This window comes from Camelina sativa, chromosome 8, assembly GCF_030686135.1.
Source record: "Camelina sativa cultivar CO46 ecotype springtype chromosome 8, ASM3068613v1".
Classification (NCBI taxonomy): Eukaryota; Viridiplantae; Streptophyta; class Magnoliopsida; order Brassicales; family Brassicaceae; genus Camelina; species Camelina sativa.
The window spans coordinates 5,616,426-5,643,815 of record NC_141887.1 but is presented as its reverse complement, the minus strand read 5'-3'; the positions used below and the strand labels follow the sequence as shown (position 1 = coordinate 5,643,815).

Here is a 27,390-nt window from a genome sequence, read left to right as displayed (position 1 = left end):
ATGAATTCATCAACTTACTTAAAAACAAAATTCAATAATTATCCATCCACACCCACATGCATAATTTGAAGATACAAACAAAAAGTTTCTCGCCACATTATCTCACTCACATGAAGCCAAATCCTCCTCCACCCTCACATTATTTAACATACACACATTATTAATATTTTTTTCCTCAAACAAAAAAAATAAAATAAAATAACAGACATGACCATGTATGTATAATCTATATATACGTCCGATAAAGACCACCTGTGTATCTCTCTGTATATGAGATTTTATAACCTTAAAGCTAGCCAGAGAGAGAACTCGTCGTAACATAGAATTTTTTTTACTAAGTCTCTCCACAAGCAAACCATGTCATCATCAGCATCAGCATCAGCCACGGATACTAACACTAAGCTGTCGTCGTCTTCTTTGCCGGCGGTGGAGTCTGTCACGTGCGACACGTGCGGTTTCGCTGAGGAGTGTACACCTGCTTACATCCACCGTGTCAAAGAACGTCACAAGGGACACTGGCTTTGTGGGCTTTGCGCTGAGGCTGTCAAAGACGAGGTGGTTCGATCTTCCACTCGTATCTCCGTCGAAGAAGCTCTCCGTCGTCACACAACGTTTTGCCACCGTTTCCGTTCTTGGAGCCCCGACGAGGAGCAAGATCCGATCTCGGTCATTGGTAGGATCTTGCGGCGGAGCCTCGACGGTTCTCCTCAGAGAACAACCACGAGGACGAGCTCGAGCAGTGCTTTGCCTGGGATCGACGGTGTTGCGTCACGACGGTCGCTTCTCCGATCTGGGAGTTGTTTCCCGTCTCTCTCTACGTGACTGATTAGTTTTGTATTTTTTTGTTTTGTTTTAAGATTATTTGTATTTAGTTACATTTTAGGAGAGGAAAGGGTTGGAATCCGAGGATTTAAAATTTCCTATGACGTCACCCTTTCTTCATTAGTGAGTTAATAAAAATGTTGTAAAATATGAGCAAAGCTCATCAGTTTCGAAAAAATAAAAATCCAATATTATGTTAGTTTAGATTGTTGAAGTAATTGTTTGTACTATTATATTCATGATAGAGTTTTGTTTACGAATGTTGATGGAGTTAGTGGTGATGAGACAATGCTAGTTTATTAAGATCATAATCTTACCGAGGTTAAAAAAAAATAAGAAGCTGTCCTTTTGCTTAATCATAGTAAAGATTTTTCTTGTGATTATATATATATATATATGAACTGTCGAAGCTATAGGTAAATATAATATGTCCCATTTGATCCGATTGAGTTTGACTAGTTGATCTGACATTTTTTTTTTAAGGGTAATAAAGTTGATCCGAGTCATCTGACATGGTAATGTCATTTGATTTAAAAACTGATGCAACATATATAACACCCAAAAAAGTAAAGGAGGGAAGAAAAACGAAGTAGCGTGGTTCAATGATATACACTGAAACTGAAGCGACTTATGTAAAGGTTGTGAACTCTGAAAGAGAAGTTCACTACATTTTTTTTGTTGTTTAGATGCATCATTAATCATGGCTTGCCACTTATATTTTGCCTAACCGAGAAAATACATATGATCTTAAAATCCAAATAATAATTTTGATACATAATCAATACATGGAGAGTGCATATACATACGCACACAATTCAGAAAAAAAAAAAAAAAAAAAAAAAAAAAAAAAAAAAAAAACAAACAAACAAACAAAACAAACAAAATGAGTTAATGACAGTGGTTTTTCAATTTTATGATTTTGTCCTTGCATTGTTATGTTAAAAACTCTAATTAATAGTGCATAATTATTTATACAATTTATATTTTTCGTATAATATTTGAATTTATTTACTTTATAGTAAAACGTGGATACTTTAATATATTCGTAGAGCTCTAAAACCATATAACTTATTAGTAATTTTTCAGATGAGCTTTACGCTAAAACAAATTGTGCATTAAACAAATACTATTGAGGAATCTATTAATACAATAATACGTATAATACCTAGTTTAATATTCAACGATTGTGTAGTGATTTGTACTTCTGTTATAGATGTGTCACTACATGCATTTGAGCTTGGAAAGATGCGCGTTGGTGATAAGAAAAGGAAAACAAATACAAACCATTTTTCGCATATCACTACCATATTGTATTGCAGTATTGCATGTCATCCGCTTCACCGGTTAGCCCAAAGATTTAGCCTAATATCTAGTCTGTTAGATCCAGTTAGAAAAGTATATATGAATGTGTAAACATATATGTATGAATGCATGGCACATGCGGAAATTTCCAGCTTTGGTATGATAAGGAAACACAAATGTTCATTCGTTATGTTTTCACATCACTTCCCTATTTGTGTGGCGTAATGGGTCCTTCCTTCCTCTTCACTTTGTTGCCCACTTGTCATATGCACTCTAACTTGGCATTTTGTTCTCTATTTGTTTCTTAATTGTTTTTTTTGTTTAATATAAAGACAATCCATGTTTTTTTGTTTATTCTCTTAAATCTTTTTTTTTTCTGGTCACTTTTTGTTGCTTGGGTTCAAAATATCCCGAGCCCCTTTCACGAATATCTTTTGAGTATACCCACCAAGATTTGTACCTACCGTGTGTGTTCCATAAAGTATTATCACCCTTCATTTTTAATAAAGTAAGTAACGATCAAACTGTAGGATTTGACGACGAACTTATCTTGTAGTAACTCTAATGCTAGTAATGGGAGAACAAATCCGTTTTGCAGGGTCTCCAAATTTGCTGGATTTTAGGTATACTTATCGGATTCAACTGTGAGTTTCAAATATTTGGTGATCTTCAGGGACTTTTCACTCGTGCTTTTGAAGTAAACAACAAAATATTTATTAGAAAATGCGTTAGCCAAGTGAGTGGGAAATGTTATTTGGTGCAAGGAAGAGAAGCAAGAAAGGCGAGAGTAAAAGGAGAAGTGGATTTTCCAAACAATGAGCAAAATGGAGGAAGTCTTTCTAGAACCCTTTGGACTTGTGGAGTGAGACGGTTGAAGTCTGTTCTGAGCTTCAAGAGAGGTCTTTGCTTCTTTTTCTTCTCATCAGATACTCCTTCCTTCTTTTTGTAAAGTTTGAGGACAAAGTTTGTTGGCGCCTTTTTCCCACCTGCAAATTGAATTTGATGCCATCCATGTTCATTGCTGCTTTTCTCGCCTCGTGTTATCATCAACTCTTCATCCTCACTCACTTGCATTGTAAATTCTTCTATTTCCTCCATGTCAATGCGAAGTGTCCAGCGCGATGAGCATCCTGTGTCCATTGAAACCGTTGTAACTCTTGGCTCTCTCTGTCCCTTGTAGCTTCTGGTGTTTTTCCTGCATTTACTGAGGATACTGACAGAGCAGTAAATGTAAACAGGAGGCTTCTCGCGCTGGACACTTCGCATTGACATTGAAGAAATAGAAGATATTATGGATAGAGTCAAATATTTGTGTTGTACTTATCGTCCTAGTGTGATAAGGTTTAGGATCCGATATATTAGTATCTTGAACTTATCATGTATTGAGTCTCTCATGTATAAATACCACACTATGGTTAATCAATAAAGCAAGTTAGTTTGATATCTAATTCTTTATGGTATCAGAGCAAAATTTTTAACAAAATCTTTTCTTTGTTCTAAAAGTGTCGATAGTTTCGACTTCTCTTGCGTGCCAAGTAAACGATGTCTACCACCGGAAAACAGCTGTCTAGTTCGTCTGGATCTCTTGTCTCAACGTCATCTTCAACGACGGTGTCACCATACACTCTGTCCAGCTCCGACAACCCGAGTACCGTGAACTCCTATGTTCTGTTGAATGGAGAAAATTACAATGAGTGGTCTGCAGAGATGTTGAATGCTCTTCAAGCCAAGAGAAAAACTGGTTCTGTTGATGGGTCTATCACGAAACCTTCAAGCGATGATCCTAACTTCGAGAATTGGAAGACGGTGAATTCGATGATTGTAGGTTGGATTCGAGCCTCGATCGAGGTCAAGGTGAAATCAACTGTTACGTTTATCTCTGATGCTAACCTTTTGTGGGATGAAACGGTTTTCAGTCAGTAACAACGTTCATGTTCATCAGATCAAGGCTCAGCAATCATGCCGTCAAGAAGGACACGCGGTGATCGACTATTACTGAAAGTTGTGTAATCTCTAGGATGAGTTGAAGACTTATCAAGCAAGTGCAGTATGTCCTCATGGTTCAACTATGTCTACACTGATCAAAGAACGAGACAATGAAAAGTTTCATCAGTTTGTCATGGGACTCGACAATTCACGTTTTGGTGGGATATGTACAAGTATGATTAATATGGATCCACTTCCGTCTCTCGGTGTTGCCTACTCCAAAGTAATACGAGAAGAACAACGACTTGCTTCTTCACGACATCAGGAACAATGGCAGGAGGCTGTGGGTTTTGTCGTACATCGCGAGTTGGTTTCTCCATCCATGATCGCTGAGAATCAACCTGTGAATCGTGTGGAATCCTCTATTGTCAGGTCTCGTCCTGTGTTGTGCTCACATTGTGGTCGGACGGGGAATGAAAAGAAGGATTGTTGGTCTCTAGTTAGTTTCCCTGACTGGTGGATGGATCGTAATGGTGCTGGTCGCGGCTCCGGTGGTCGTGGTAGCAGTGGTCGAGGCGCTGGTAATGGACGTGGCAGAGGAAAAATAGCTACGGCACATGCAACAAGTTCCAATCCTTCAGCGCTTCCAGAATTCACACCAGACTAGCTCTGTGCCCTGTCTCAACTACTTCAAGAAATAACCTCTACTAATAGTTCTGATAAGTTATCTGGTAAGCCAAAGTTTGGCGATGTTATCCTTGATATGACTGGGAACCTTACACTCTTGACTAACATTGGTCCTATTTCACCTTGTTCGGTGGGTTTTGCGGATGGTAGCAAAACAATGGCCTTAAGTATGGGAGAATTTTCTCTTTCGGAGAAAATTTCCTAGCCAATGTTCTCTATGTCCCAACCTTGAACTGCACTTTGATCTTTGTCTCTAAAATTGTGAAGCAAACTAAGTGCATGGCCACCTTTACTGATACAATTTATGTTTTACAGGACCGTTTTTCGAGGACTTTGATTGGAAGAGGTGAAGAGTGTGATGGGGTTTACTATCTGACGGATGTTGCAACCGTAAAGATTCACATAGTTAATGTCTCTTCTGATCAAGCTTTGTGGCATCAACGGTTGGGTGATCCAAGTTATTCGGTGCTTTCGGTTTTGCCTATGGTTTCTGTTTCTGGTTCTTCTAATAGCTATTTGTCTTGTGACGTGTGTTTTCGAGCTAAGCAAACTAGAGAAGTTTTTCCTGATAGTATCAATAAAGTTTCAGATTGTTTTTCTTTAATTCATTGTGATGTGTGCGGACCGTATCGTGTTCCCTCTTCTTGCGGTGCAGTTTATTTCTTGACTATTGTCGACGATTTCTCAAGATCAGTGTGGACATATCTATTGCTTGAGAAATCAGAAGTGCATACTGTTCTTACTAATTTTCCAGCATACACCGATAAAAAGTTTGGCAAGCCAGTCAAAACAGTTCGTAGTGACAATGAGACATAATTTATGTGTCTTTCCTCCTATTTCCGGCAGCAAGGCATTGTTCATCAAACCTCTTGTGTCGGTACTCCACAGCAAAATGGACGTGTTGAGCGGAAACACTGATACATACTTAATGTCGCCCGTGCGTTGTTATTCCAAGCAAGCCTACCGATTAAGTTCTGGGGAGAGGTTGTCTTAACTGTTGCATACTTGATTAATCGCACTCTAACGTCTTTTCATAACAATCGTTCACCGTACAAAATACTTCATGGCACCAAACCTGCTTATGATCAATTGCGTTTTTTTGGCTTGGCTTGCTACACCCATCGGTTGTCTCGTGACAAGGACAAATTTGGGCCTCGAAGTCGTCGTTGCGTGTTTGTTGGTTATCCCTTTGGCCAAAAAGCTTGGAAGGTTTTTGATATGGAGGAAAACAAGTTTCTGATTTCACGTGATGTGATTTTTCGAGAGCATGTATTTCCTTTTGTGGGAAAATTTGCAGAGGTGTCTTCTTCTCCGGCTCCTTCTGCCCATCTCGTGACTGATTCAGATTGGTGTCTCTTTATGGCTGTCCCGGACAGGGGGAGTACTGTGACTTCTGCTCTGGTTCCTGCTGCGTGTGATGATCGTAATGTCTCCTCTGTTTTACCATTGCGTGAGCTAAATGTTTCATCACCAAGCGAGTCGGTTGTGGAACCTATTGTTCCTTCTATATCACCTGGAGTCTTGGTCCCAACTCCTGCAGTTTCGGAGTCGACTGTTCCAGGTTCTTGTGACGTCCCTACAACGTTGGTTCTGGTTTCTGCACTGTCACCTGCGGTTGTTCAACCACCGCCTCACCCTGGCAAGCGCCAAGTTCGAGAGTCGGTTCCTCTCAAGGACTATGTGTTGTATAACACCACTGCAGATCTCGACACCCATCACGCTCTTTCGTCCTCTGTTTCTCAGTCCTCGTCTTTGGTCCAAAGTAATTCTTTGTCTCCCCTGACAGATTATATACCTGATGCTTCCTTTTATGCAGGACATCGTGCTTATTTGGCTGCCATATATGCCGCTCTTGAACCTAAAAACTTCAAAGAAGCAGTACGTATTAAAGTGTGGAATGATGCAATGACTACAGAGGAAGATGCTCTTGAATTCAAGAAAACGTGGGATGTTACGGACCTTCCACCTAGTAAGGTTGCAATTGATTCTCAATGGGTGTACAAGACTAAGTATCGGGCTAATGGTTCTCTAGAACGTTATAAAGCCTGTCTCGTTGTCTGTGGGAATAAACAGGTTGAAGGGGAAGACTATCATGAAACGTTTGTCCATGTTGTAAAAATGACCACTGTGCGTACCCTCCTCCAGCTTGTTGCTGCGAATTATTGGGAGGTGTTTCAGATGGACGTTAATAACGCCTTCCTTCATGGTGATCTTGAGGAGGAGGTTTATATAAAGCTACAACCGGGTTTCTGACACTTTCATCCTGGCAAGGTTTGTCGTCTACAGAAGTCATTGTATGGGCAGAAACAGGCTCCTATACTCGTGAGAATATTGACATTCGGGTGTTGATCTATGTTGATGATCTTGTTATTTGTGGCAATGATAGCTATATGGTGCAAAAGTTCAAAGACTACTTAGGGAAATGTTTCTCTATGAAGGATTTGGGGAGATTGAAATATTTTCTCAGGATCGAGGTGTCTTGTGGGTCGGAAGGAATTTTCTTGTCCCAACGCAAGTATGCGTTACATATTGTTTCTGATACTGGCAGTCTTGCTTCCCGTCCTGACGTCACTCCACTCGAGCAAAATCACCATTTGGCTGATGATGATGGTCCGTTGTTAACTGATCCAACTCCATATCGTCGTTTGGTTGACCGGTTGTTGTATCTTCTTCATATGTGTCCTGAGTTGAGTTACTCCGTCCATGTTCTGTCTCAGTTTATGCAACATCCACGGGAGGCTCATTGGAGTGCAGCTTTGCGTGTGGTGCAGTTTTTAAAGGGTTTGCCGGGACAAGGGATCCTTCTTAAAACTGACTATGATTTGTCTCTTACAGTGTATTGTGACTCGGGCCTGGATTGGAAGAGCATATGAAAAAGCTTTTTTAATTTTATCATCCAATCAACATTTATTAGGAGAGCATATAAGGGAGCATTTAGAAGTTGCAGATGCTCTCTCATATGCTCTCTTCCTGTATGCTCTGATTTGAAGCATTTCCCAAGCATCTAACTCTAAAATATTAATATATATTAAAATCATTTTAAATAATTAATTTATTTTGTAAAAATAGAAAATTATGATTTCATAAAAGATAAATTTATTTGTTATAAGATAATATATGGGAAACTACTTAATGTTATTATTTAAAATAATATAATAATTTATTTTATACATTAAAATATTAATCTGGATATAATGTTTATAATATATATTATTGTTTTATTTTAGTTTAATCTATTATATAATATATATTTTAAAAATTTATTGAAATTAAAAATGCAAATATAGATATAAAAAAATTATAATATATATTTATTATTTGTAATTAATGTGTTACATTAGAAATATATAATTAAAAATTATTAAATTATACATTTATATATATAACAATTTATTAGATGTAAAATATATTTTTAAAAAATTATATAGCAATGAGTGATAATTAATTTTAATAATGAAGCACATTTAAATTATATTTTTTAATTAATGTTATATATTAATATAAATATGATATCTAATACTCTACTGCTATACCAATCAACTAAATGTGTTATATTACTTAGATCATATGCACCTTAATGCTTATGCTGCATAATGCTAATGCTCTAGTATATGTGGTTCCAATCAAGCCCTCGGATTGGTCATCTTGTCCCATTACTCGTCGATCCATTAGTGCGTTTGTTGTGCTTTTTGGTGGTTCCCGATCGCTTGGAAAACCAAGAAACATAAGACTGTCTCTCATTCACAAATTATACATCCTATTCAATAAGAGACTCGATTGATTTGTTTTGAATGAAAGCTTATGTAATAATAACAACAACAAAGATTTCACTACTTTAACACACAAATTGTCTTGAAAATCTTAACATATCTGACCACTCCAGAAATACAAACAAATCTTCGGTTTGTCTAACAAACCTATACAGAGACGACTATCATACAGCAGCATACATGATAGATTGCCATATCAACCATATTGACATAAAGTTTTACTTAAAAAATCTTATTGTAACCCTGAGGTTTCATCTTCTGCTAAGCAGTCGGAAACTCCTCCCTGTTTTGATGGAACACATAAATCTTTCCCTATATATATGTCGAGCATTATGGCAAGAACATAAAGCTTATGATCTAATTGTTTGTGGCAGGACGAGCATAACTCTTGCCCTATATGTCGTCATGAATTACCAACAGACGATCAGAAATACGAAAACTGGAAAGAGAGGGAGAAAAGAGGCTGAGGAAGAGAGGAAAGGCGCAGAGGATGCTGTCCGCAGAGGTGAATATATGTATGTTTAGATTGTAGTGAATATATGTATGTTTAGATTGTAGATATCATGGCACACCAGTGACACCACCAATGTTTGTACTTAAACATCTCCCATTTGTTTACAAAAATTTCACCCTTATGTTCTTCTAATTGTAACGTGCTGAACCTGGAGCTTCTTCTTCTTCTTGTAGGATGTGATTTGTAGCTTGTTGAGCCTGAACCTTTTTCTTCTTGTAAGATGTGAATTGTAACTTGTTGAACCTGAAGCTTCTTCACTAACAAGTAATACCAAGTTAAACAAATAAATGGATAGATCTTCTAATAATCATATATATTCGATTGAAAATCTGAAACCTCATGTGTTAATCTTCATACCTTCATGTGACTAAACTACATAATTCCTTTTTAGCAAAAGAGGAACACCATTATAAATGTGCATGTTTGACGTACTAATGTCACTACTTCCAGTGGGCTCTCTAGCTTTATGCTGAATTGGATAAACGTGTGGTGAGGATCTTGTTAAGAATCCAGAAAAGTCACTGTCATCATTGTTGGCAGTTATCAAGGGATTGTTGTCGAACTTGGAGAGATCTTTCAGCCATTTGCATGCTGAGCGTGAGTGAGGTAAACCCATTGATTTCTTACTTTGTCTGGGCAATACCTTCGTTTTTCTGACCATTCATTACTGTGATGCTCCTGAGTCTACTGTTTCTAGATTTCTCTTAATCGTATCTACTGACTTACATCCCATTTGCAGAGTGATTCTTCTGTTGATGGAAGTTAGTTACCCAATGCCTCTTGTATTTGATCAAACTGCCTGAAGTTAACGAAGAAGGATCCCAGTGGACTGATTGTGAACTTACAGATGCAATCAACCTGCTTCATAAGAATTTGGAAAAACTTAACTCATACTTAATAGTTATGGTAGGTGTGGCTGTTTGTTTATGTATCATTGACCGGTATTCTTGTAAACATAAATCATCATGTAAAGACAAACAATTTTCATTTGAAATCAACTCTGAGAGTTTCCCTTCTTGCATTTCTTCTTAAACAGGTGGGGAAACATCGAAAGCCAAGGAGGATGACCCTGTAATGGGTCCGGTATACGTGTGGTGTAGTTGGGCTCTCTGTTTTCTCTATATGGCTACTACGTCATAGTTGTTTGATGGGGAAGTTTGGACATCGAGAATTGGGTTCATGGTGCAAAAGAAGCAACAATGAGCTTCTTCAGTGATCATGTTGCGCAATCGGTTTGTTCTTAACCTTGCCATTCTTTTCTAAATGAGAGCCGTGTTTTTTTTCCTATTCCGACAAATGACTTGTTGCATAAAACTCGAATGAAATTCACTACCATATGGTATTGCAGTATTGTATGGCATCGATCCGCTTCAGTGGTTAACCCCTAAGATTTAGCCTAATATCTATTCTGTTAGATCCAGTTATAAAAGTATATATATGAACTAGCTAGTAAACATATACGTATATATGAATGCATGGCATATGCGGATCTTTCTAGCTTTGGTATGATAAGGAGACACAAATGTTTATTTGTTATGTTTTCACATCACTTTCCTATTTGTGTGGCGAAATAGGTCCTTCCTTCCTGTTCACTTTGTTGCCCACTTTGGCATTTCATTCTCTACTCTATTTGTTTCTTAATTTTTTTTTTTTAAGTATAAAGAAGACAAGGGAATTTGGCACCAATAACCCAAAACAAAAATTATTCATCCATCCCTTATATTCTTTGTATTATGTATAATAATGTCCAAATTAACCCTTGTACATAACCAACAATTACAATATTGTTCACTCTCACTTGATGGCTACATAACAAAAAGTGACGCAACTAAAACTGAACATGACAACCTCTATATTGATTAGTATATAATTATATTTTAACTATAATACAAATCATAAAACAATTATATAATTTCTCTCTCCTCACTCTCACGTCAACCTCACTCACGTGTAGTTCTGTGTGTGTGACTTGAGAGTAGTTTGGTAAAATCATGGTCAGGAGTTAAAATCTGAGGTTTTCTATTCTCCAAAGATTAGTCTCATATACTTTTGTTATAAAAAAATAATTTTGTTTTCATTTATTTTAAATCAAAAAATAAGTAAAAGACTCTGAAACCCTCTACAAATTAAGTTTATTACTCATCGAGTCAAAACTTATGAACCACCAATAACACCAAATTCTTCTTCTTCTTTTTATTTGGTACAACCACGAAAATGCCAAATTTTTGTAATTGAAATCAATTTCTTCTTCTCGATTTTGTGTATAACTACGAACAAATCCAATTTTCTGTAAGTTAAAATCGATTTCTTATTTTCGACTGTGTAGAATTCGATTGAAATAAGGGAAATTATGTAAATAATTTGATTGAAATTTGAAAATTTATGTGTAGAATTTTTGTCAACTCTGTTCATTACAATTGTGTAGAATCCAAAGTGAATGGAAGTGCTAATCAATTTTGTTTGAAGGTTTGTGGAAGAGAGTAGTCACGAGAACAGAGAACCCTACTTAGGTGAAAAGTCAAATCAAAACCAATATAACTCTCCCGAACCTGATAAATCATAGAGGATGGAGATGGAAAAGAAGGAGAAGACGTGGTGGCAAAAACTGATTAGTTATAAAACGTGAACAACTAAGTATAATTTGGTCTAACTATGTTGATGTTAGTTATAAAATTCAGAAACAAAAGGTACAACTTGGTACAAATTGGTATAACTTGATCTAAGAACACCATGCTCCAATCACGGGCGTGATTGCATAACTCCAATCACTTTAGAGAGGTTCCACTCGAGTTCAAACCTCCAGAGATGTGAATCAATTTTCCATGTTAATTTGATCTTCATAATCATGAACATGTTGAACATTTATACCAATTTGTATCAGTTGTACAAACTAGTGATGAATTGAATCTTAAAATTTGGAATCGAAAATTAAACTAAAATTTTATTAATCTTAATACTTACCTTACCCATAAATCTTTTTCTCTCTCGTCAACATTGTCTCTCTTTAATAGGGAATGATTCTTATTGTCAAAAAAAAAATAGGGAATAATTTTTTGTTTTAAATGAAATTTTAAAACTTTTAAACAACTTGGGGGAGAGAGGAGGTCAAACCGCATGTGGTCAAATTGTGCCGTCATAAATTTCACATGGCACCGCATAATAAGTACAATTGTCAGGTGGCGCCGCAAAAACAAACATAGTTATTCCAAGTTTTCAAGTTGTACTACCTTATACATAGTTGTACTTTTAGAGATTTTTGTGTATAGTTAGTTATACTTGTATTTAAATTAAATTTTTACATTTGGACCAAAGGTTTTACTAATTTGTATAACATTCTCCATGTGTTCATGCAAACATATGTGTTAAAACTTTATTTTTGTGTGTTTTGCAATGCAATTGGGTTAATAATAAGAAAATCATCTTAAAACTATAAGGTCTTTCTTGGATACAAATGAATTTAGTGAAGACTATCATTTTTTAATATGTTTTCTTAGTAACTTTTCCATACCAATTTCAGTTTATAAAGTGAATATGAAGATTTTTAACATTGTCTAACAAATTACAGTTAATAAAGTACATATGTAATTTTAAAAAAAATAGTCCTAGTTGTACTATTAGTTGTACCAAGTTTTACAAACGGAATGAGAGCAAAGACATACATAGTTGTACTATTACAAAACCAAGTTTTACCCAGTTGTGCAAAATCATAGAGTACAACTACATTGAAAATTACACTAATCTTGAATCTTATATTGGCTACCTTCCTTGCTCTGAAACTAGCTATCCAAGTTTTCTCATGGCTTCTGTTTATGCGTTCGGAAGGTTGGTCACTGTTTTTTCCTAAGAAATTAGAATTAAAACTAAATTAGAACATAATAAAATACCAGTTGTACCTATACACATATCAGTTGTACTAGTTATATCAAAATTTCAGTTATACCATTTTTCACAGTTATACTCAGTTTTCTAACTTTATTATGTTTGCAAACCCTAGGCCTAGGCAAAAAAACCGGACCCGAAAACCCAAACCGGAACCGACCCAAAAATATGGACCCGAATCCGAACCTGGAACAGGTAGAATACCCTAATCTCCTAAACCCGAAGAACCGGAACCGAACCGAGAACCGAATGGGTACCCGACAAATACGAAATAAAATAATATACATAAAATACTAGTTATATATATTTTTTATATAACATAGTTATTCAAAGTTACAACTTAAAATTCAAAAATATTAGTTTTTCCTAGATCAAAATACTCAAAATAACCAAAATTATATTGAAATGTTTAGCTATATTTTTAAAAAAATTAACCAATTTTTAAAAATTTAATTTTTCAAATTTAATTTTAATATTTAACATTAAAATTTCCGGGAAATCGGGTAAAATTCAGGTTATCGGGTTAAATTTCGGGTAATCGGGTACAAAAAAACTCGAACCGGATGATACCCGATTTTTTCGGGTATAGGTTCTGAAATTTTAAACCCGAACCGACCCGAATCCAGTAAGACCCGAACCGAACCCGAACCAATATTTTCTGTTTACCCTACTGGGTCTTAAACTCTTCTACCCGAAAAAGCTGAATCCGATCGGTTCCTACCCGAACCCGACCTGAGTACCCGAATGCCCAGAGCTAGCAAACCCAGTGGATTTTCGAACCAAGAACACTAATTTACATACGATCAACCACTACAGTCCATTCATATGTCTTAATCGAGCCATAATAGATGGTTATCAACCCAATATGAATATCCATTGATTTTCAACACAATTTTCAAATCTAAATGAAATCTCTCCAAATACAACCCAAAATCGATTGAATACTCTATGGATATAAAAGGATTTAAGCTAAACGTAGTAGAAAAAAGGATATTTTATTTGTAGATTTGATAGCTTGAGTTTCAATAATTGAAAACTGGATGAAAGAACGGAGAAGAAGCGACGATGGAGCCATTTTTTTTTATAATCAATTCAATTAAAAACTGGTTTAAAGAAATGGTTTCAATCGGTTTGGTAAAGGTAAATTTAGGAATTAGAACTTTCATTAAGAGTATGAGGAGTAGAGGAGACTAATGAAGAGTATTCAGAATTTTTCTTGGAGAGTAGAGAGCTCTCCAGATTTTAACCCTTGGTCACTCACTTAATTTCCTCAATTAACATGCTATATTCTTCATTTCAATTGTGATTTTGGTCAGCTGCCTAATTCACCCTAAGGACAATCCATGTTTTTTTTGTTTATTCTCTTAATCTTTTTTTCTGGTCACTTTTTGTTGCTTGGGTTCAAAATATCTCGAGCCCCTTTCACGAATATCTTTGAGTATACCCACCAAGATTTGTACCTATCGTGTTCCATAAATATTATTTCCCTTGATTTATAAAATAAAAAGTAACGATCAAATTGTAGGATTTGTTCTCTTGTAGCAAGTTGTAACTCAGATGCTAGTAGTGGGAGAACAAATCCGTTTTGCAAGGTCTCCAAAATTGCTGGATTTGAGGTATAATTACCGGATTCAACTGTGAGTTTCAAATATTTGGTGATCTTCAGGGACTTTAACTCGTGCTTTTGAAGTCAACAGCAAAAATTTTATTAGAATATGCGTTGGCAAAAAGCCAAGTGAGTGGGAAGTGTTATTTGGTGTAAGGAAGAGAAGCAAGAAAGGCGAGAGTAAAAGGAGAAGTGGATTTTCCAAACAGTGAGCAAAATGGAGGAAGTCTTTCTAGAACCCTCTGGACTTGTGGTGTGAGACGGTTGAAGTCAGTTCTGAGCTTCAAGAGAGGTCTTTGCTTCTTCTTCTTGTCATCAGATACTTCTTCCTTCTTTTTGTAAAGTTTGAGAACAAAGCTTGTTGGCGCCTTTTTCCCACCTGCGAATTGAATTTGATGCCATCCTTGTTCATTGCTGCTTTTCTCGCCTCGTGCTATCATCAACTCTTCATCCTCACCTACTTGCATTGTAAAGTCTTCTATTTCTTCAATGTCAATGCGAAGTGTCCAGCGCGATGAGCCTCCTGTGTCCATTGAAACCGCTGTAACTCTTCCCTCGTCTCTCTCCTTGTCGTTTATGACACGAAGGACTGGAATATTGTGCTTGTCCCATCCAACCTCGGCGTCCTTCTTGGTCACACAACTGTACTTAGCTTCAAAACTAACAAAATCAATCTTATTCTCTCTGCCACATTTGAACCCTTCTTTGATCTGCTCTGCTTCCATGTTTAGGTTTCCAGGAGTATTTGAGAATAGCGATACGAAAGCCACTTGATCTTGCCCGCTTGTATCCACAACATGTACAACCTGCATGTGTACAACCATATATCAAAAGGCTGAGTCGTATAGTGTTTGAATAACTTACATGTAGCAACAAAAAAGTAATTAAAGAACTGCAACTGAAACAAGAATCAAAGGTATTTAATTTACATTTACTGCTCTGGCAGTATCCTCAGTAAATGCAGGAAAAACACCAGAAGCTACAAGGGACAAAGAGAGGGCAGTGATAATGCATAATGCGGTGACAAGCAACGTTTTTGCACCTGAAGACCATAAGTTTGTCAAGAATTATGATTCTTAATCAACCAAAAGTTTGTAATTATTGTGACAAGTTCCTTTACAAAGTAGAACATTACCAGAGAGATGAATATAGGCCAGCAGGTACACCATAGTCAGACTTATGAAAGTAGCAATTACAACAGCGATCAATGCATTGCCTAGCCATTCTGGAGTTCCGCCTGGGGTACTACACACCAAAATACATAAAACAAAAGCTACAATATAAGGTTTGTTGAAGCTAAAGAAGAAAGAGATTCACAGAACCATAAATTTCATTGCAGCAACCGCATTTTGAATTATACTTTAGTTGCCAAGTTTACTATGACTGGGCAGCTGCAAACTAAAAACTAATTAGGATTTCTTTCAATGGTATTCCAACATACTGGGAACATTTTATTTCACTATCTAAGTTTAGGCACGAGAATTTTAGGAAGAACCAATTTAGGCGAATCGATGACAAAAGGGAAACCAAAAAATGTTATGGTTTGTTTTGGAGTTCTTATTTATTGTTCATTCATATGTATCAAGAATCTTACGTTGTAGAGCCTATCAGCTTACCTTTCAAATCGAATGAGCATACCGATCATTGTGCCGGTCAACTGGATAAAACTGCCAGCTGAAACCAAAATTGGTACCGCCAGGCTGATAAAGAGAGTTGCAAGTTTAAGGGGCTTTGGCAATCGGATTGGAGATAAAGTCGCCTCGAGCAATCCATCTGGACAACCATTAGATTGGATTAAGTTAAACTTAGGAGAGCCCTAAAGGGAAACACTTTTCCAGTGTCTTTTAATGAATGTGATTAGACTGAATGATAATAACATCCTTCATTATATAAAAACAATGCTAGCAAAGATTGGCTTACATGCAAATGCAGGAGGCACTAGCCAAACCAGAGCGAGGTAAGTTGATCCAAGTTTATAATAGGTTCCGATGGCCAGAAGAACAAGCCACTGAATAAAACCAGCTTTAAACAGCCATCTCTCAGCCTCCAGCCTGGCCAAATTATCTCGTAGTCTTGGCGAGACTTGCAATTTGTTCGAATTTCGGTTTGATGATTTCTTCCGAAGGAAAATAAAGGCCACATGCTGACCACTTATTGACCCCAAAACCGCAGGCGACACAAACAATCCAACTACCATCCATGGGTTTGAAGCATACGGCACAGGTGATGAAGAAATCCAGGGCAATATGAATGCAACAGCTACCGAGAAAGCTACTGAGAATATCCATGAGAGGATAATACTCAAACACGACAAAATCAGCGACACAACAGCCGGGTAACCACCCATGAAGACAGACAGAACCCATATAAGAATCGATTGCATGATCACTGAAACATATAGCATTGTCGCAAAACTTTGCCGGTATACAATCATATACTTCCCCTAAAAGTTGACATAAGAATAAAGGAAAGACATTAGGAATGGTAAAGGAAAAGCTATGTAAGTACATAACTTAATAGATAATAACAACAGAATAGTTGGTTCTGAGATTACCAAAACGTCAAAATAGACCGCTGAGTCCGGGTTGGCTTTCTCCTCCTCCTGAAGAGTTTTATCCTCTGATAGATCAGAAGATGAAGCAACACGAAGGAGGAAAGCAAGCATATTTTCCCCAAGATGCTGGAGCGATCCTGGTTTTATTAGTTCTATCTTATCATTCTGCAACAAAAGTAGTAACATATTACACATCTAAACCAGGATCAAAACAAGAAGAACAACATGTAACAAAAAAAGGAAATACCTTAGTGTGGTATACAGCAGTATTATCTGCAAAAGCAAAGTCCAATCCTGAGAGACCAGCAACCTCCTTGTATACTTGGAAATCAGTCGCAGATTTTATGACTCCAGAAGTGAACAGATCCTGTCATAGTAAAGCAGTGATATATATGCCTATATATACCAGTAAAGGGGGAAAGAAACATCAGTTGGGAAGTACATACCTGTCCAATTATCTGACCAGATGGATATTTCGCAGCTAAAGCAAAGTTTTCAATAGCCCACGGACTCGGGCCAGCCTACACCAGAAGATATTTCCAACAATCAAAAGGTCGGTATTCACACTTGGAGATAACGAGACGCAATTTGAAAACCAGAAACCCAATCCTCTATCAGGTACAAGGTACAAACAATAGCAAGTAATTCCAACACAACAACTTAACTCCTAGAAAACGAAATCAGGACCGTAGCCAAAATTCAGTTAAAGTACCAAAACCCTTCACATGGAGTCACAACTTGTTTTCATACCATGTCCTTTTGATATTACAAGGGGAGAGGGAAACCTCACATGTCAAAAGAAATTGTACTTCTTAAGAATGGTCAGGAACGAGAGGTAGTGCATCAGATTATACCTGAAAAACACTGGACTTTCCACCCGCACCCATGGCTTCTAGATCAATAGCTAAACGTATTGTGGAACTCCATGGATGCTGCATCAGTAAAGTACAATGTGAGCCAGAAACCAAAAGTTCATGAATAAAGAGATCTAATCGGATTAACTCGAGCAAGTCAAAGTAAGAGAGAGAGGAAATACATAAAACTTCAAAGCCATTATGGTCAGTGTATCATATTTACCTGAGTAATAAAGCTATGAGCACCATTAAGACCTTCTTCCTCTCCAGTATTGAACAAGAAGATAATAGAATTCTTGAATCCATGAGCCGATTGAGAAACAGATCGAGCTAGTTCCAGCATTACAGCTACACATGAACTACAATCTCCAGCCCCACCACTTCATACATTCATTCACAAACAAATTAAAAACACACTTACTCCAATATGGTGATGAAAATAGGAACAAGAATCCAAAAGCAATGGATAAGAGATGAAACAACATACGTGGTAAAGACAGTATCAATGTGAGAAGAGACCAGTATCGCATTGTCCCCTGCGTCTGATTCATATTTCGGCAAGATTCTTAGTACAATGTGACTTATATCTGAATACACAAGTGACTTGCCCTTAAAATGACCACCAACCAGACGATTTACACCAGATTTAGATTCAAAGAAATCAACATTCACATCAACCTCCCAATGAGCAGTTTCTTTAACTTTCTCAACTTCTCCCAATACATACTGCAAAGATAAACAAATAACAAACTCTGAATACACCCAAAATTAAGAAAACACAAAACACCCCTAAAAAAAAAAAGACAAACCTCAAGGGCATGGACAAGAGCATCAGAAGAAACAGGATGAGGACCAAACTGAGTCAAAGCCTTAACATGTTTCATTGCTTCAATTTCAGAGAAACCCCTTTTGCCAGCTTGTTTTGCTGTTAAAGGTTTAGGTAGATTCCCATACTGATAACTGTAAACAGCCCAAGAGAAGTATGTGACCAAAATCAACACTGAAAACCAAACTTTCCCGGATCTTTGAACATCAGCCTGCACTTCCTTATCGAGAGCATCGTTATCATAAACAACATCTGGTTCTTGTCGACTAGAAGAAGAAGATGGCTCTGACAAATCTGACGCCTTTGGATTACGCTTCCTCATCGTATCGAGGATTTGGTACTACCAGACAGACTATACAGCTTCCACCTGAAAAATCGAAGCTTTTTCAATCTCGTGGGAGTTATTAAAAAAATACCCCTTCTATCACGATGATTTACGAAAATGCCACTCTGACCCTGTGACTTTTAAACGGCGGTTGTTGTTGGAGTGGACACTAGTGTTTTATTGTGAAGCCCAATGGGCTATAATATGAGCCCACAAAGAAACGTATCTTCAAAACAAAGTCACCAAATCCAAATATCAGAGTTCATCTTCTCATCTTCTCTCACAGACTCACTCGATCAAATCAGAAGCTGCTAAAATCAGATCAAAATCAAAAGCTCGCGAAGATGATGCACATGACCTTCTACTGGGGAATCAAAGCCACGATTCTCTTCAATTTCTGGAAAACGGACTCGTGGCTCAGTTACATCCTCACTTTGATCGCTTGCTTCGTCTTCTCCGCCTTTTACCAATACCTCGAGAATCGCCGCGTCCAATTCAAATCCCTTTCCTCCTCCTCATCCCGTCGTCCTCAGCCGGCTCGCTCTTCCTCCGGCGTATCCGCTCCTCTCATCCCCAAATCCGGTACCAGATCCGCCGCTAAAGCCGCTTCGATTCTTCTTTTCGGCGTCAACGCTGCGATCGGTTACTTGCTTATGCTTGCTGCTATGTCTTTCAACGGAGGCGTTTTCATCGCGATTGTCGTCGGATTAACCGTCGGATACGCCGTTTTCAGATCTGATGACGGCGGTTCTGACGCCGCCACCGATGATCCATGTCCCTGTGCTTGATTGATGAGAAAAATCTAAAAATCGGAAAAAAAAATCTCAAAAAAAAAAAAGTGTGTTTGATGTTTGTAATTCTGATTACAGTTTGTTGTGTTGTTTAATTCTGTATAATTTTAGTTAATTGCGAATTTGAATGGTTTAAATCTTATGATTAAGCAAATGTTATTATTCAAAGCAAACACTTTTTTGGTAATGTTTTTGAACAAATTAAGTATGTGTGACGACATAAGGATATATATAAGAGGGAATAAAAACAGATATATTAACAGATGGTGGATTCGCCATGGATATAGTCGAGTACGGCGATGAGACCGATGATGAAAGCTTGATCAACGTTTGGTTTGACTATTACATGATACAGATCCGTCGTCTTGTTCCCCCACCATTTCCTCCTCCATCTCTTTATCTCTTCTTACCTGTTTCAATTATTATTACCATTATGTCGACGACTTTTGCTATCCCAATTTTGTCAGAAACTTTGAAATTTGGATATTGCCACCACATACAGCAATCACGTTAGATTAAAGTTAAACTAGTAAGTAAGAGAATACAGTAATGTTTAATTTACCTTAGCTATGGCTCTGCCATCTGAATTCATGATGTTACAATCTCTCTCTGTGAAAGAGCCTTTGATCCCCACGTAGCTCTTGTGAGTTGATAATTTCTTCGGTTTACCGTGAACCAAGATTATGATTGAAGAACTGTTGTTGTTATGAACCAGACATGAATCTTTTGGATCCTTCAATGTGAAAACCAGCCTCTCTGTGCCTTCTTTATCATATCCAAAACCTTCCCACTTCTTGTGTACCATGTTCAGTGCCTGCACTATTCCTCCCTGATATTAAATCGTATACTAAAATCAGATTTGACGTTCACTCGTTTTATTGCAATCAAAACTGTTAAGTATGTATAAACATGATGTTAGAATTTACCATTTTGCGGATGAGAAGCAAATTTTCACCGTCACCATTTGTCAAGAGAAGCTTGCCTTTGGTTCCAAGAACTCCACACCCACCAACTCTAAATACTACCTGTTGATTGTTATTGCTCACTACAAATCCTCCTCCGTTCACCATGGACGGTCGGCGCCGCACCACCAGCACCGCCTCTGATTCCGATGAGTATCTCCGACTCACCACTGGATCCACTGTATGGCTGCTTCTCCCACCCATCAAATCCACACACACGTGCGTTCTAGTTATATAGTACTATACTTGACCTCTCTTAATCCTTATATATAGATTACACTTCAACACTTGTAGTGATATACTTGATAAAGAAGATGCTTAGTGTCCATTGTAGTGATATACTTGATAAAGAAGATGCTTAGTGTCCATTTTTGTGACAAAAGACTTCAAAAGCTTAATACGAAAGATGCTATTGTATGTATATTTGTGACAAAAGTCTTCAAAAGCTTAAGACATTGTTTTTCTTTGGTGATAGAAAAGCTTAAGACTTAAATAATCGGCAACGTGATAAATCAGTTAGTGGTGTGACTGTTCTGTGAGTGGGCATTTCTAAAGCTAAAATGAGCTAGATACGAACATTATTAGAACAAGTCTCGCAATGGCACAAACTGACAGAAGCTTTTCTTCAGTTTAAAGAACTCTTTTTCTTTTCTTCTTTGGTATCAATGTGAAGTAAGAACTCTTTTTCTTCCTCTTCTCATTTTTTTTAATGGGTGAATTTTGTGAGATAATCAAAAATTTTATTTGATCTTTTTGTTCGTCTAATCATATTTGGTTTATAATTAAGAAAACTAACCATTTAATTAGTTGAGAAATACAGTACTATAGTGAAAGGACCATATGGTGAACACTAGAAACGAAATATGTCATTTATCATCTTCAACTTCTCTTTATTTTTCATGTACACCAAATAAAGGGTCGTTCACTCTATTAACGATATTGATATAAATGTATGAAACCAACATAATTTGAATAACACAAAGTTGAAGATTTCTTTAATAAGACATAGGAAATGAACTATTAGAAACAAGAAGTCTTTTGTTATATATATGGTCGTCGTCGATCCTAAAATGTGGTTATAAAACTAGTAAAATAAAAAAAGTTGTATAAAAGAAAAAAGAAGGAAGAGAGACACGGAGCCTTAAAAGGGGCAGAGGAAGGTAAGTAATAATCCTTGTCAGATGCTATTATTACTGCCTCTGCCACCCACCCCTTCACCTCTTTCCCTCTCTACTACTTCTTCTTCTACTACTATACTCTTTTTACTAATCTCTCTCTCTCTCTCTCCTTTGCATTGTTTTTCTCACTTACTCACTCACTCGCCGCTTCTTCTTCTTCTTTCTTCTTCTTGACACTTTTTTGTTCACTTTTCTCTTAAGTTACAATACTGCATGTTTCTATCTCAAGACTCTCAAACAAACCACTTCTCTCTCGAAATGTCTGCTCCTTCTGGCGGTGGTGGAGGAGGAGGAGCTGGCCATGGTGGTGCTGGTGGTGAAGTGGGTTCGTCTCCTTTTGCTCCTTCGTCACTACCGCCGCCTCGTCCTAAGTCTCCGCCGGAGTATCCAGATTTGTACGGGAAACGCAGAGAGGCGGCGAGAGTTCAGATGCTCGAGAGAGAGATTGGTTTTCTCGAGGCAAGTTCTTTAAATTAGAAAAAAGTACTTAAAATTATTATTATATTTTTTATTTTTTTAAAACAGTCCTTTTCATATACTATTGTTTTTTTAATCTGTCATTTTGATTACTCTGAGGAAGTGTCCGAATATTTTGAATTTCATTACTCATTTTGATACTAGTGATTAGAATATGATTTTTTTTTTTTTTTTGTCAACGAATATGAATTACTTATTAGTAAAACTTTTCTTGTGTAAGTAATCTAAGTACAATTTGATTTTATTTATTTTGTTTTTGTGAGAAAAGAGGGTACTGATTTTATTAAATAAAAACTTGGTTCCTACTATATCCAGGTTGGTTTGGATTCTGGACCATTGTGTTATGTTTGACAGCAATTATAGAAAGTAGAAACCAAGACATTTAATTTTTCTTTATTCTCTTAGATGCTCTCTAAAAGAGTAATTTAATTTCTGTCATCAGACACATTTATATCTAATTAATTTCAAACTCGTACTACTCCATATGATACTAGTATATGCATGTTTTTAAATTGAAAATTAATTTGAATCATTTAAAACTTTTGTTAGTTGAGGGAGTCTCAACGGATCTATTGATTACAAAACTAAACTAATTAAGTTCCTATGCTTTTTCAACTAACTTCTATTCTAAACCTCTTTTAATCAGGATTTGTTTTGTTATCAAATACTATTGTAAAAAGTAAATGTTAAATGTTAAAAGTAAAAAAAAAAATGTGATCATCGTGTGGTGTCAAGTGATTGATGAGACGCCCATTTACTCTGTTGCTGTTTGCATCACTGAGAGGCGTAATGTGTTCGTGCATGTGTACTATGAAAGTGAGTGCTTAGTCAAAGAGAGTATTTAAAGGAAAATGATAAAGAAAAAGAAGAAAAGAAAAAAAGAGAAGGCATTAGAAGAGAGCAAAGTAGGGAAAGCTGAGTATAGATCTTTAAAAATATATAATGAATTTGGTTAGCTTCGATTTTGTTTTGTTTTGCTTTTCCATATCAATCAATTTTTGTGAAAGTTTTTGTCTTTATTTGCTATCTGCGTTTGAAAGGACCCAATTCTTGTTCACCTTTTTCTTCACGTTGCTTTCCCCATTACCCTTATGTTTTACTACTTTCTATAATGGCATATTTTTGGGAAATTAAATAAGTTTTTGTTACACTATATGTGTTTGTCCCATCAGTGTCTTCTTGTGAAATTAGCTTTTCTCATATTTCACAAGCAAATAGTAACACTTAGCTTTGGGTTAGTTAATTAATGAATGAGGTTAATTTCTTAATTAATATTTCGAATGACCTCATGGAGCAGGGGGAAATTAAATTCGTAGAAGGAGTACAACCAGCTTCTAGATGCTGCAAAGAGTGAGATGACCTCTCTGTTTTTTCAAAATATTGTATCAGTTTTTATTCGGTTTGGTTTATTTGATAAATAAAAATGTTTTTATTGTGGCAGGGTCTCTGATTTTGTAGTTGCAAATTCTGACCCAATGATCCCTGCGTAAGCGTTATATATCTAGTTCACTCAGTGACTTCACTTTTCTCTTACTTTGCCTGCTCTTACAATTCCGTTGCGTTGTTTTTTTTTCTCATACGGACAGACAACGAAAAAGTCGAAGATCCTGCCGCTTCTGGAAGTGGCTCTGGTAAGAATTTTAGGGTGCTTTAAGTTTAGAAATATTATATTTTCAACATCTTATATAAAATCTGAATAAGGCATCAAATAGTAAGAACTGTTTTTTGGTAATGCTTGATCTTAGATGGATAGAATGACAAATGTCTAAAGCTTGTCTTAACAATGTGATCTGATTAACTAATAACTCGATGCAGTGGCCCGTGTTTGAGACTGGTGAGTTTCTGCTGTTGCTGCCAATCCAAGTGTTCGTGCCATCTGAAGAAGCCCAAGTGCTGTAGCTGTACATCTTGCAGCTGCATTGGGTCCAAATGCTGCGACGGATCATGCTGCTCAAGCATTTGTTGTTGCCCAAGACCGAGCTGCCCAAGTTGTCCGAGCTGTTCATGCTTCCGAGGTTGCTGTTGTTCTTGCCCGGACTTGTCTTGCTGCATTCCCAAATGTTTCCGCAGTTGCAGTTGCGCTCGACCGTCGTGTCTGAGTAAAAAGAACAGTTCATGCTGCAGCTGCAACTGCAACTGCAAGATCAGATGGTCATCTTGTTTTAGATGTCCCAAGGTACGACTTTGTTCTTGTTGTTTTTGCAATTGTAAAAATCTATGTTCTAATCCCTGTTGTTTAGCTTTCTAAACATTATTATTATTATTATAGCTATTTTCTCTTCCTTTTTTATTTTTTTTTTCTTTTTGTTGGCATCATTATAGTTATTTTCTCTATAAGTCATATTTTTTGGTTCATTTCTTCTTTATCTCTTAAAAGGAAGAAACTCTTTCTTGATTTTTGTAATTAACTGTGAATATTTTTGTCTTTTTGTAAGTGATGATTACTAAGCGAGCCTCCCATGGGATATGTTTTTTTTTTTTTGGGGTTTATCCATGAGATACTATATCACAAATTATGTGAACGTATCAACAAAATCAATCTAAAAGCAATGACATCGTGGGTTCTGTTTAATACTAGATACGGATCATATATAACATGTTATTATGTTAAAACAAATTAAAACACATCTTGTTTTGGGTCTTTACATACAACTTTTCCTAATTTATCGTGGATCCATTGCAAAAACACATCTTACAACATGTTAGATACGGGCCATACGGCACTAGTTTGAAGTTGAACGATAACTACCCTGAGGAAGGAAATTTTTGCAGCTATGAAATGTACAATAATGATCGACAGTAAAAATTCATATAAAACTTGTTATCCTGTCAAAAAATTACAATCCTTTTGCAGTGAAAAAAATTAAAACAAAAAAAATCAACCACATTGAAATGATTGAAGAAACGACTACTACAACTATGCATTATTTTCTTAGACGTAACTCATTAAAGAATCATCACTTTATTTTGCTTGTTAATATTCTTAAAAATTTTAATATTAATTTTACATGTTTCATTGTTTCAATCTTTAACCTCAGATTTTTCTTTTCTTTTTTTGGGTTCTAAATCACATGCCCAAGCTAGTTAAATTATAAAATAATTATCAAACTATTTTTTTTTTTAAATGGTAGGAGTAGTTTAACATGTTCCTATTGTTGTCAGCGCGCCTACTGTTGAATTTAAATTTTTGTACTTTTTGTTTCCTACGAAAATAATGCATTATTTGTAAGTCTTTTTTTTTCCAAGGCAAGAGCCAAGAAGAGGGCAAATAATTTGATACTAGCTTAATTAATCATGGATACGTACGTACACTGACTAGTTCAAAAACTATAGAATCGGTTAATTACAGAATTCGATTTACTCACGGCTAAGCTTTATACCACAGTCTGAGATAAATCATAACTGAATGATAACTAGATTATATAGCCAAGTTTTCACGAGATTCGTAGGACACAACTAGATACAAAATTGACTAAACATCTATAACAGAGATCCGACATAACATTCACTGCTTATGTCCGATGGGTTCTTATATTTTTTTTTCTTTTTAACAAAAGATCTCAGAGATATTCGTATTAATTGCTAAACTATATTCTTTTTTTGATAAAAGAAGTCAGAGAGAATAATTCAGCAGAGTGGAGGAGGAGAGTAAAAAAAAAAAGATTTTCATGGTGAAAAAGAAGAAGAAGAGAAATTCGGAATAGGGTTCGTGTAATAATTGATCAAGGGTTTCTGGGTTCTTGTACGGTACGGATCCAACTGAGGGATCAGATAGAGTCAGAATGTGAAGGTCTTTTCTCTCATCTTTCCTGAGAGAGTGTTTATTGTATTTTCTAGAGGTCCCATTAAAGAGAGGCTGAGGTGTTGTCTGTGTCAAGAGGCTATAAATAAAATAAAAAAAAGAGGGGTCGAAAACGAAATTAGATTAAGTTTTGGGTACAAAATAAATGTCAGAGAAGGATTGGTGTGGACCTTGTCTGCAATAAAAAAAGTGATGGAAATCCAAATTATTAAATGCAACTTGTCAATCTAGCATATGGCTCGATGCATTATGTGGAATTGTATATACTCATCTCCTCCTCTGACACTCTTCGCTTGTTGTCTTTGGTATTTATATCTTTCATGTTATTCCACATTATTGTTTTCCTAGTTTTTTTTTTTTTATGAAAGAACCATATATTTTAATAGATTGATCTTATATTTCATAATAATGATATGCTAATTGTAAATTTGTAACTCTAGTAGATGTTTCAAACATTTTCTTATGCAAGTTCCTTTATAATTGTATTTTTATTCCGATCACTTGTAGCTTAGTTTTAGTTTGTTTTACGTACGTATGCATGTTTTTTTTTCGTCGTGGGCTTCTTACTTTTGGGTTTATCTATTTCTACATTGTAAAGGTTATTTCTTATATGTTACAAAATTCACGAAGCCCATGCATGAGCCAAGTTTTTGGCTTCACTTTAACAAACACACAGAAATGGGACGATTTATATGTAATGTAACTACTATAAATCTCAAGAAGCCCATGCATCAACTGAAAATTTTGGCCACATTAGTTACAGACTTAAGAGTAGTTAGTTAATAGTTCGATTGAGGCTCAATCATTGAGCTTAATTAATGTAAATAAAGTATTATAAGCTTTTTTCTTTTATCTGCTTATTGTTGCTTTCGTGAATTCTTGAAAAAAACTACAATGTCAAGCGCAAGATGAAGTTCCTCTTCCGCATGTCGTTTTATTGATGTAAAATGTACAAAAAAAAAAAACAAAAAATGAAACTAAGGGTCCGAATGGTAACGGCGTATTTGACTGTGCGGGACAAAAAAATTGATAGTGCGGTACGGTTCAACTGCGGTTCATGCGGGAGAAATATATTTGCGGAACAAGTGCGGTTTATATCAAGTTAGCGGTACAAA

General features: G+C 36.3%; 5 protein-coding genes, 2 long non-coding RNA genes and 1 pseudogene across 9 annotated transcripts; 5 read left to right on the top strand and 3 right to left on the bottom strand.

Annotated features, from left to right (window-relative positions):
* Nucleotides 1-1,021, top strand: LOC104706417 (uncharacterized). The gene has a single exon (XM_010422610.3). The coding sequence runs from the start codon at nucleotides 358-360 to the stop codon at nucleotides 820-822; it is 465 nt and encodes a 154-aa protein (XP_010420912.1). The 5' UTR covers nucleotides 1-357; the 3' UTR covers nucleotides 823-1,021.
* Nucleotides 1,022-2,874: 1,853 nt separating this feature from the next.
* LOC147939729 (uncharacterized) lies at nucleotides 2,875-3,390 on the bottom strand. The gene has a single exon (XM_087461005.1). It carries the CDS (start codon nucleotides 3,388-3,390, stop codon nucleotides 2,875-2,877), a length of 516 nt encoding a protein of 171 aa, XP_087317131.1.
* A 4,878-nt stretch (nucleotides 3,391-8,268) lies between these two features.
* LOC147939728 (uncharacterized) lies at nucleotides 8,269-9,357 on the top strand. 2 transcript variants are annotated; one of them, XR_015564681.1, is made up of 3 exons: nucleotides 8,323-8,540; nucleotides 8,882-9,012; nucleotides 9,195-9,357. It is a non-coding gene; the product is annotated as an uncharacterized LOC147939728 (long non-coding RNA). The 2 variants fall into 2 exon arrangements; XR_015564680.1 differs by lacking the exon at nucleotides 9,195-9,357 and having other exon boundaries at nucleotides 8,269-8,540; nucleotides 8,882-9,153.
* A 114-nt stretch (nucleotides 9,358-9,471) lies between these two features.
* Nucleotides 9,472-10,545, top strand: LOC147939727 (uncharacterized). The gene is made up of 3 exons (XR_015564682.1): nucleotides 9,472-9,627; nucleotides 9,761-9,927; nucleotides 10,058-10,545. It is a non-coding gene; the product is annotated as an uncharacterized LOC147939727 (long non-coding RNA).
* Nucleotides 10,546-14,582: 4,037 nt separating this feature from the next.
* LOC104706416 (uncharacterized) lies at nucleotides 14,583-20,266 on the bottom strand. Its single transcript, XM_087462099.1, has 12 exons — nucleotides 18,724-20,266; nucleotides 18,402-18,640; nucleotides 18,138-18,294; nucleotides 17,915-17,992; nucleotides 17,507-17,581; nucleotides 17,308-17,427; nucleotides 17,061-17,225; nucleotides 16,427-16,949; nucleotides 16,123-16,279; nucleotides 15,642-15,751; nucleotides 15,436-15,548; nucleotides 14,583-15,312 (listed from the first exon to the last, which is right to left on the bottom strand). Exons 1-12 carry the CDS (start codon nucleotides 19,060-19,062, stop codon nucleotides 14,650-14,652), a joined length of 2,739 nt encoding a protein of 912 aa, XP_087318225.1. The 5' UTR covers nucleotides 19,063-20,266; the 3' UTR covers nucleotides 14,583-14,649.
* On the bottom strand, nucleotides 19,323-21,142 carry LOC104706415 (protein LURP-one-related 16-like; annotated as a pseudogene). The gene is made up of 3 exons (XR_015564017.1): nucleotides 20,783-21,142; nucleotides 20,419-20,685; nucleotides 19,323-20,266 (listed from the first exon to the last, which is right to left on the bottom strand). The product of XR_015564017.1 is annotated as a protein LURP-one-related 16-like (transcript).
* LOC104706413 (copper transporter 5) lies at nucleotides 19,410-20,029 on the top strand. The gene has a single exon (XM_010422607.3). It carries the CDS (start codon nucleotides 19,410-19,412, stop codon nucleotides 19,851-19,853), a length of 444 nt encoding a protein of 147 aa, XP_010420909.1. The 3' UTR covers nucleotides 19,854-20,029.
* Nucleotides 21,143-21,890: 748 nt separating the features above from the next.
* On the top strand, nucleotides 21,891-24,938 carry LOC104706412 (guanine nucleotide-binding protein subunit gamma 3-like). Its single transcript, XM_010422604.3, has 5 exons — nucleotides 21,891-22,455; nucleotides 23,771-23,823; nucleotides 23,915-23,959; nucleotides 24,060-24,104; nucleotides 24,289-24,938. Exons 1-5 carry the CDS (start codon nucleotides 22,210-22,212, stop codon nucleotides 24,719-24,721), a joined length of 822 nt encoding a protein of 273 aa, XP_010420906.1. The 5' UTR covers nucleotides 21,891-22,209; the 3' UTR covers nucleotides 24,722-24,938.
* The last annotated feature ends 2,452 nt before the right edge of the window (nucleotides 24,939-27,390 follow it).

What these genes read in the sequence shown, in the direction of transcription:
- LOC104706417 (XM_010422610.3), top strand. Translation starts at nt 358, where the DNA reads ATGTCATCATCAGCATCAGCATCAGCCACGGATACTAACACTAAGCTG.
- LOC147939729 (XM_087461005.1), bottom strand. Translation starts at nt 3,390, where the DNA reads ATGCGAAGTGTCCAGCGCGAGAAGCCTCCTGTTTACATTTACTGCTCT.
- LOC104706416 (XM_087462099.1), bottom strand. Translation starts at nt 19,062, where the DNA reads ATGAGGAAGCGTAATCCAAAGGCGTCAGATTTGTCAGAGCCATCTTCT. An exon ending in CTCTTGTCCATGCCCTTGAG is followed by an intron (nt 18,641 to 18,723) that starts GTTTGTCTTTTT and finishes TTATCTTTGCAG; the next exon opens with TATGTATTGGGAGAAGTTGA. An exon ending in CTGCTGTATACCACACTAAG is followed by an intron (nt 17,226 to 17,307) that starts GTATTTCCTTTT and finishes CTTTTGTTGCAG; the next exon opens with AATGATAAGATAGAACTAAT.
- LOC104706413 (XM_010422607.3), top strand. Translation starts at nt 19,410, where the DNA reads ATGATGCACATGACCTTCTACTGGGGAATCAAAGCCACGATTCTCTTC.
- LOC104706412 (XM_010422604.3), top strand. Translation starts at nt 22,210, where the DNA reads ATGTTTCTATCTCAAGACTCTCAAACAAACCACTTCTCTCTCGAAATG. An exon ending in GAGAGATTGGTTTTCTCGAG is followed by an intron (nt 22,456 to 23,770) that starts GCAAGTTCTTTA and finishes CTCATGGAGCAG; the next exon opens with GGGGAAATTAAATTCGTAGA. An exon ending in CGCTTCTGGAAGTGGCTCTG is followed by an intron (nt 24,105 to 24,288) that starts GTAAGAATTTTA and finishes AACTCGATGCAG; the next exon opens with TGGCCCGTGTTTGAGACTGG.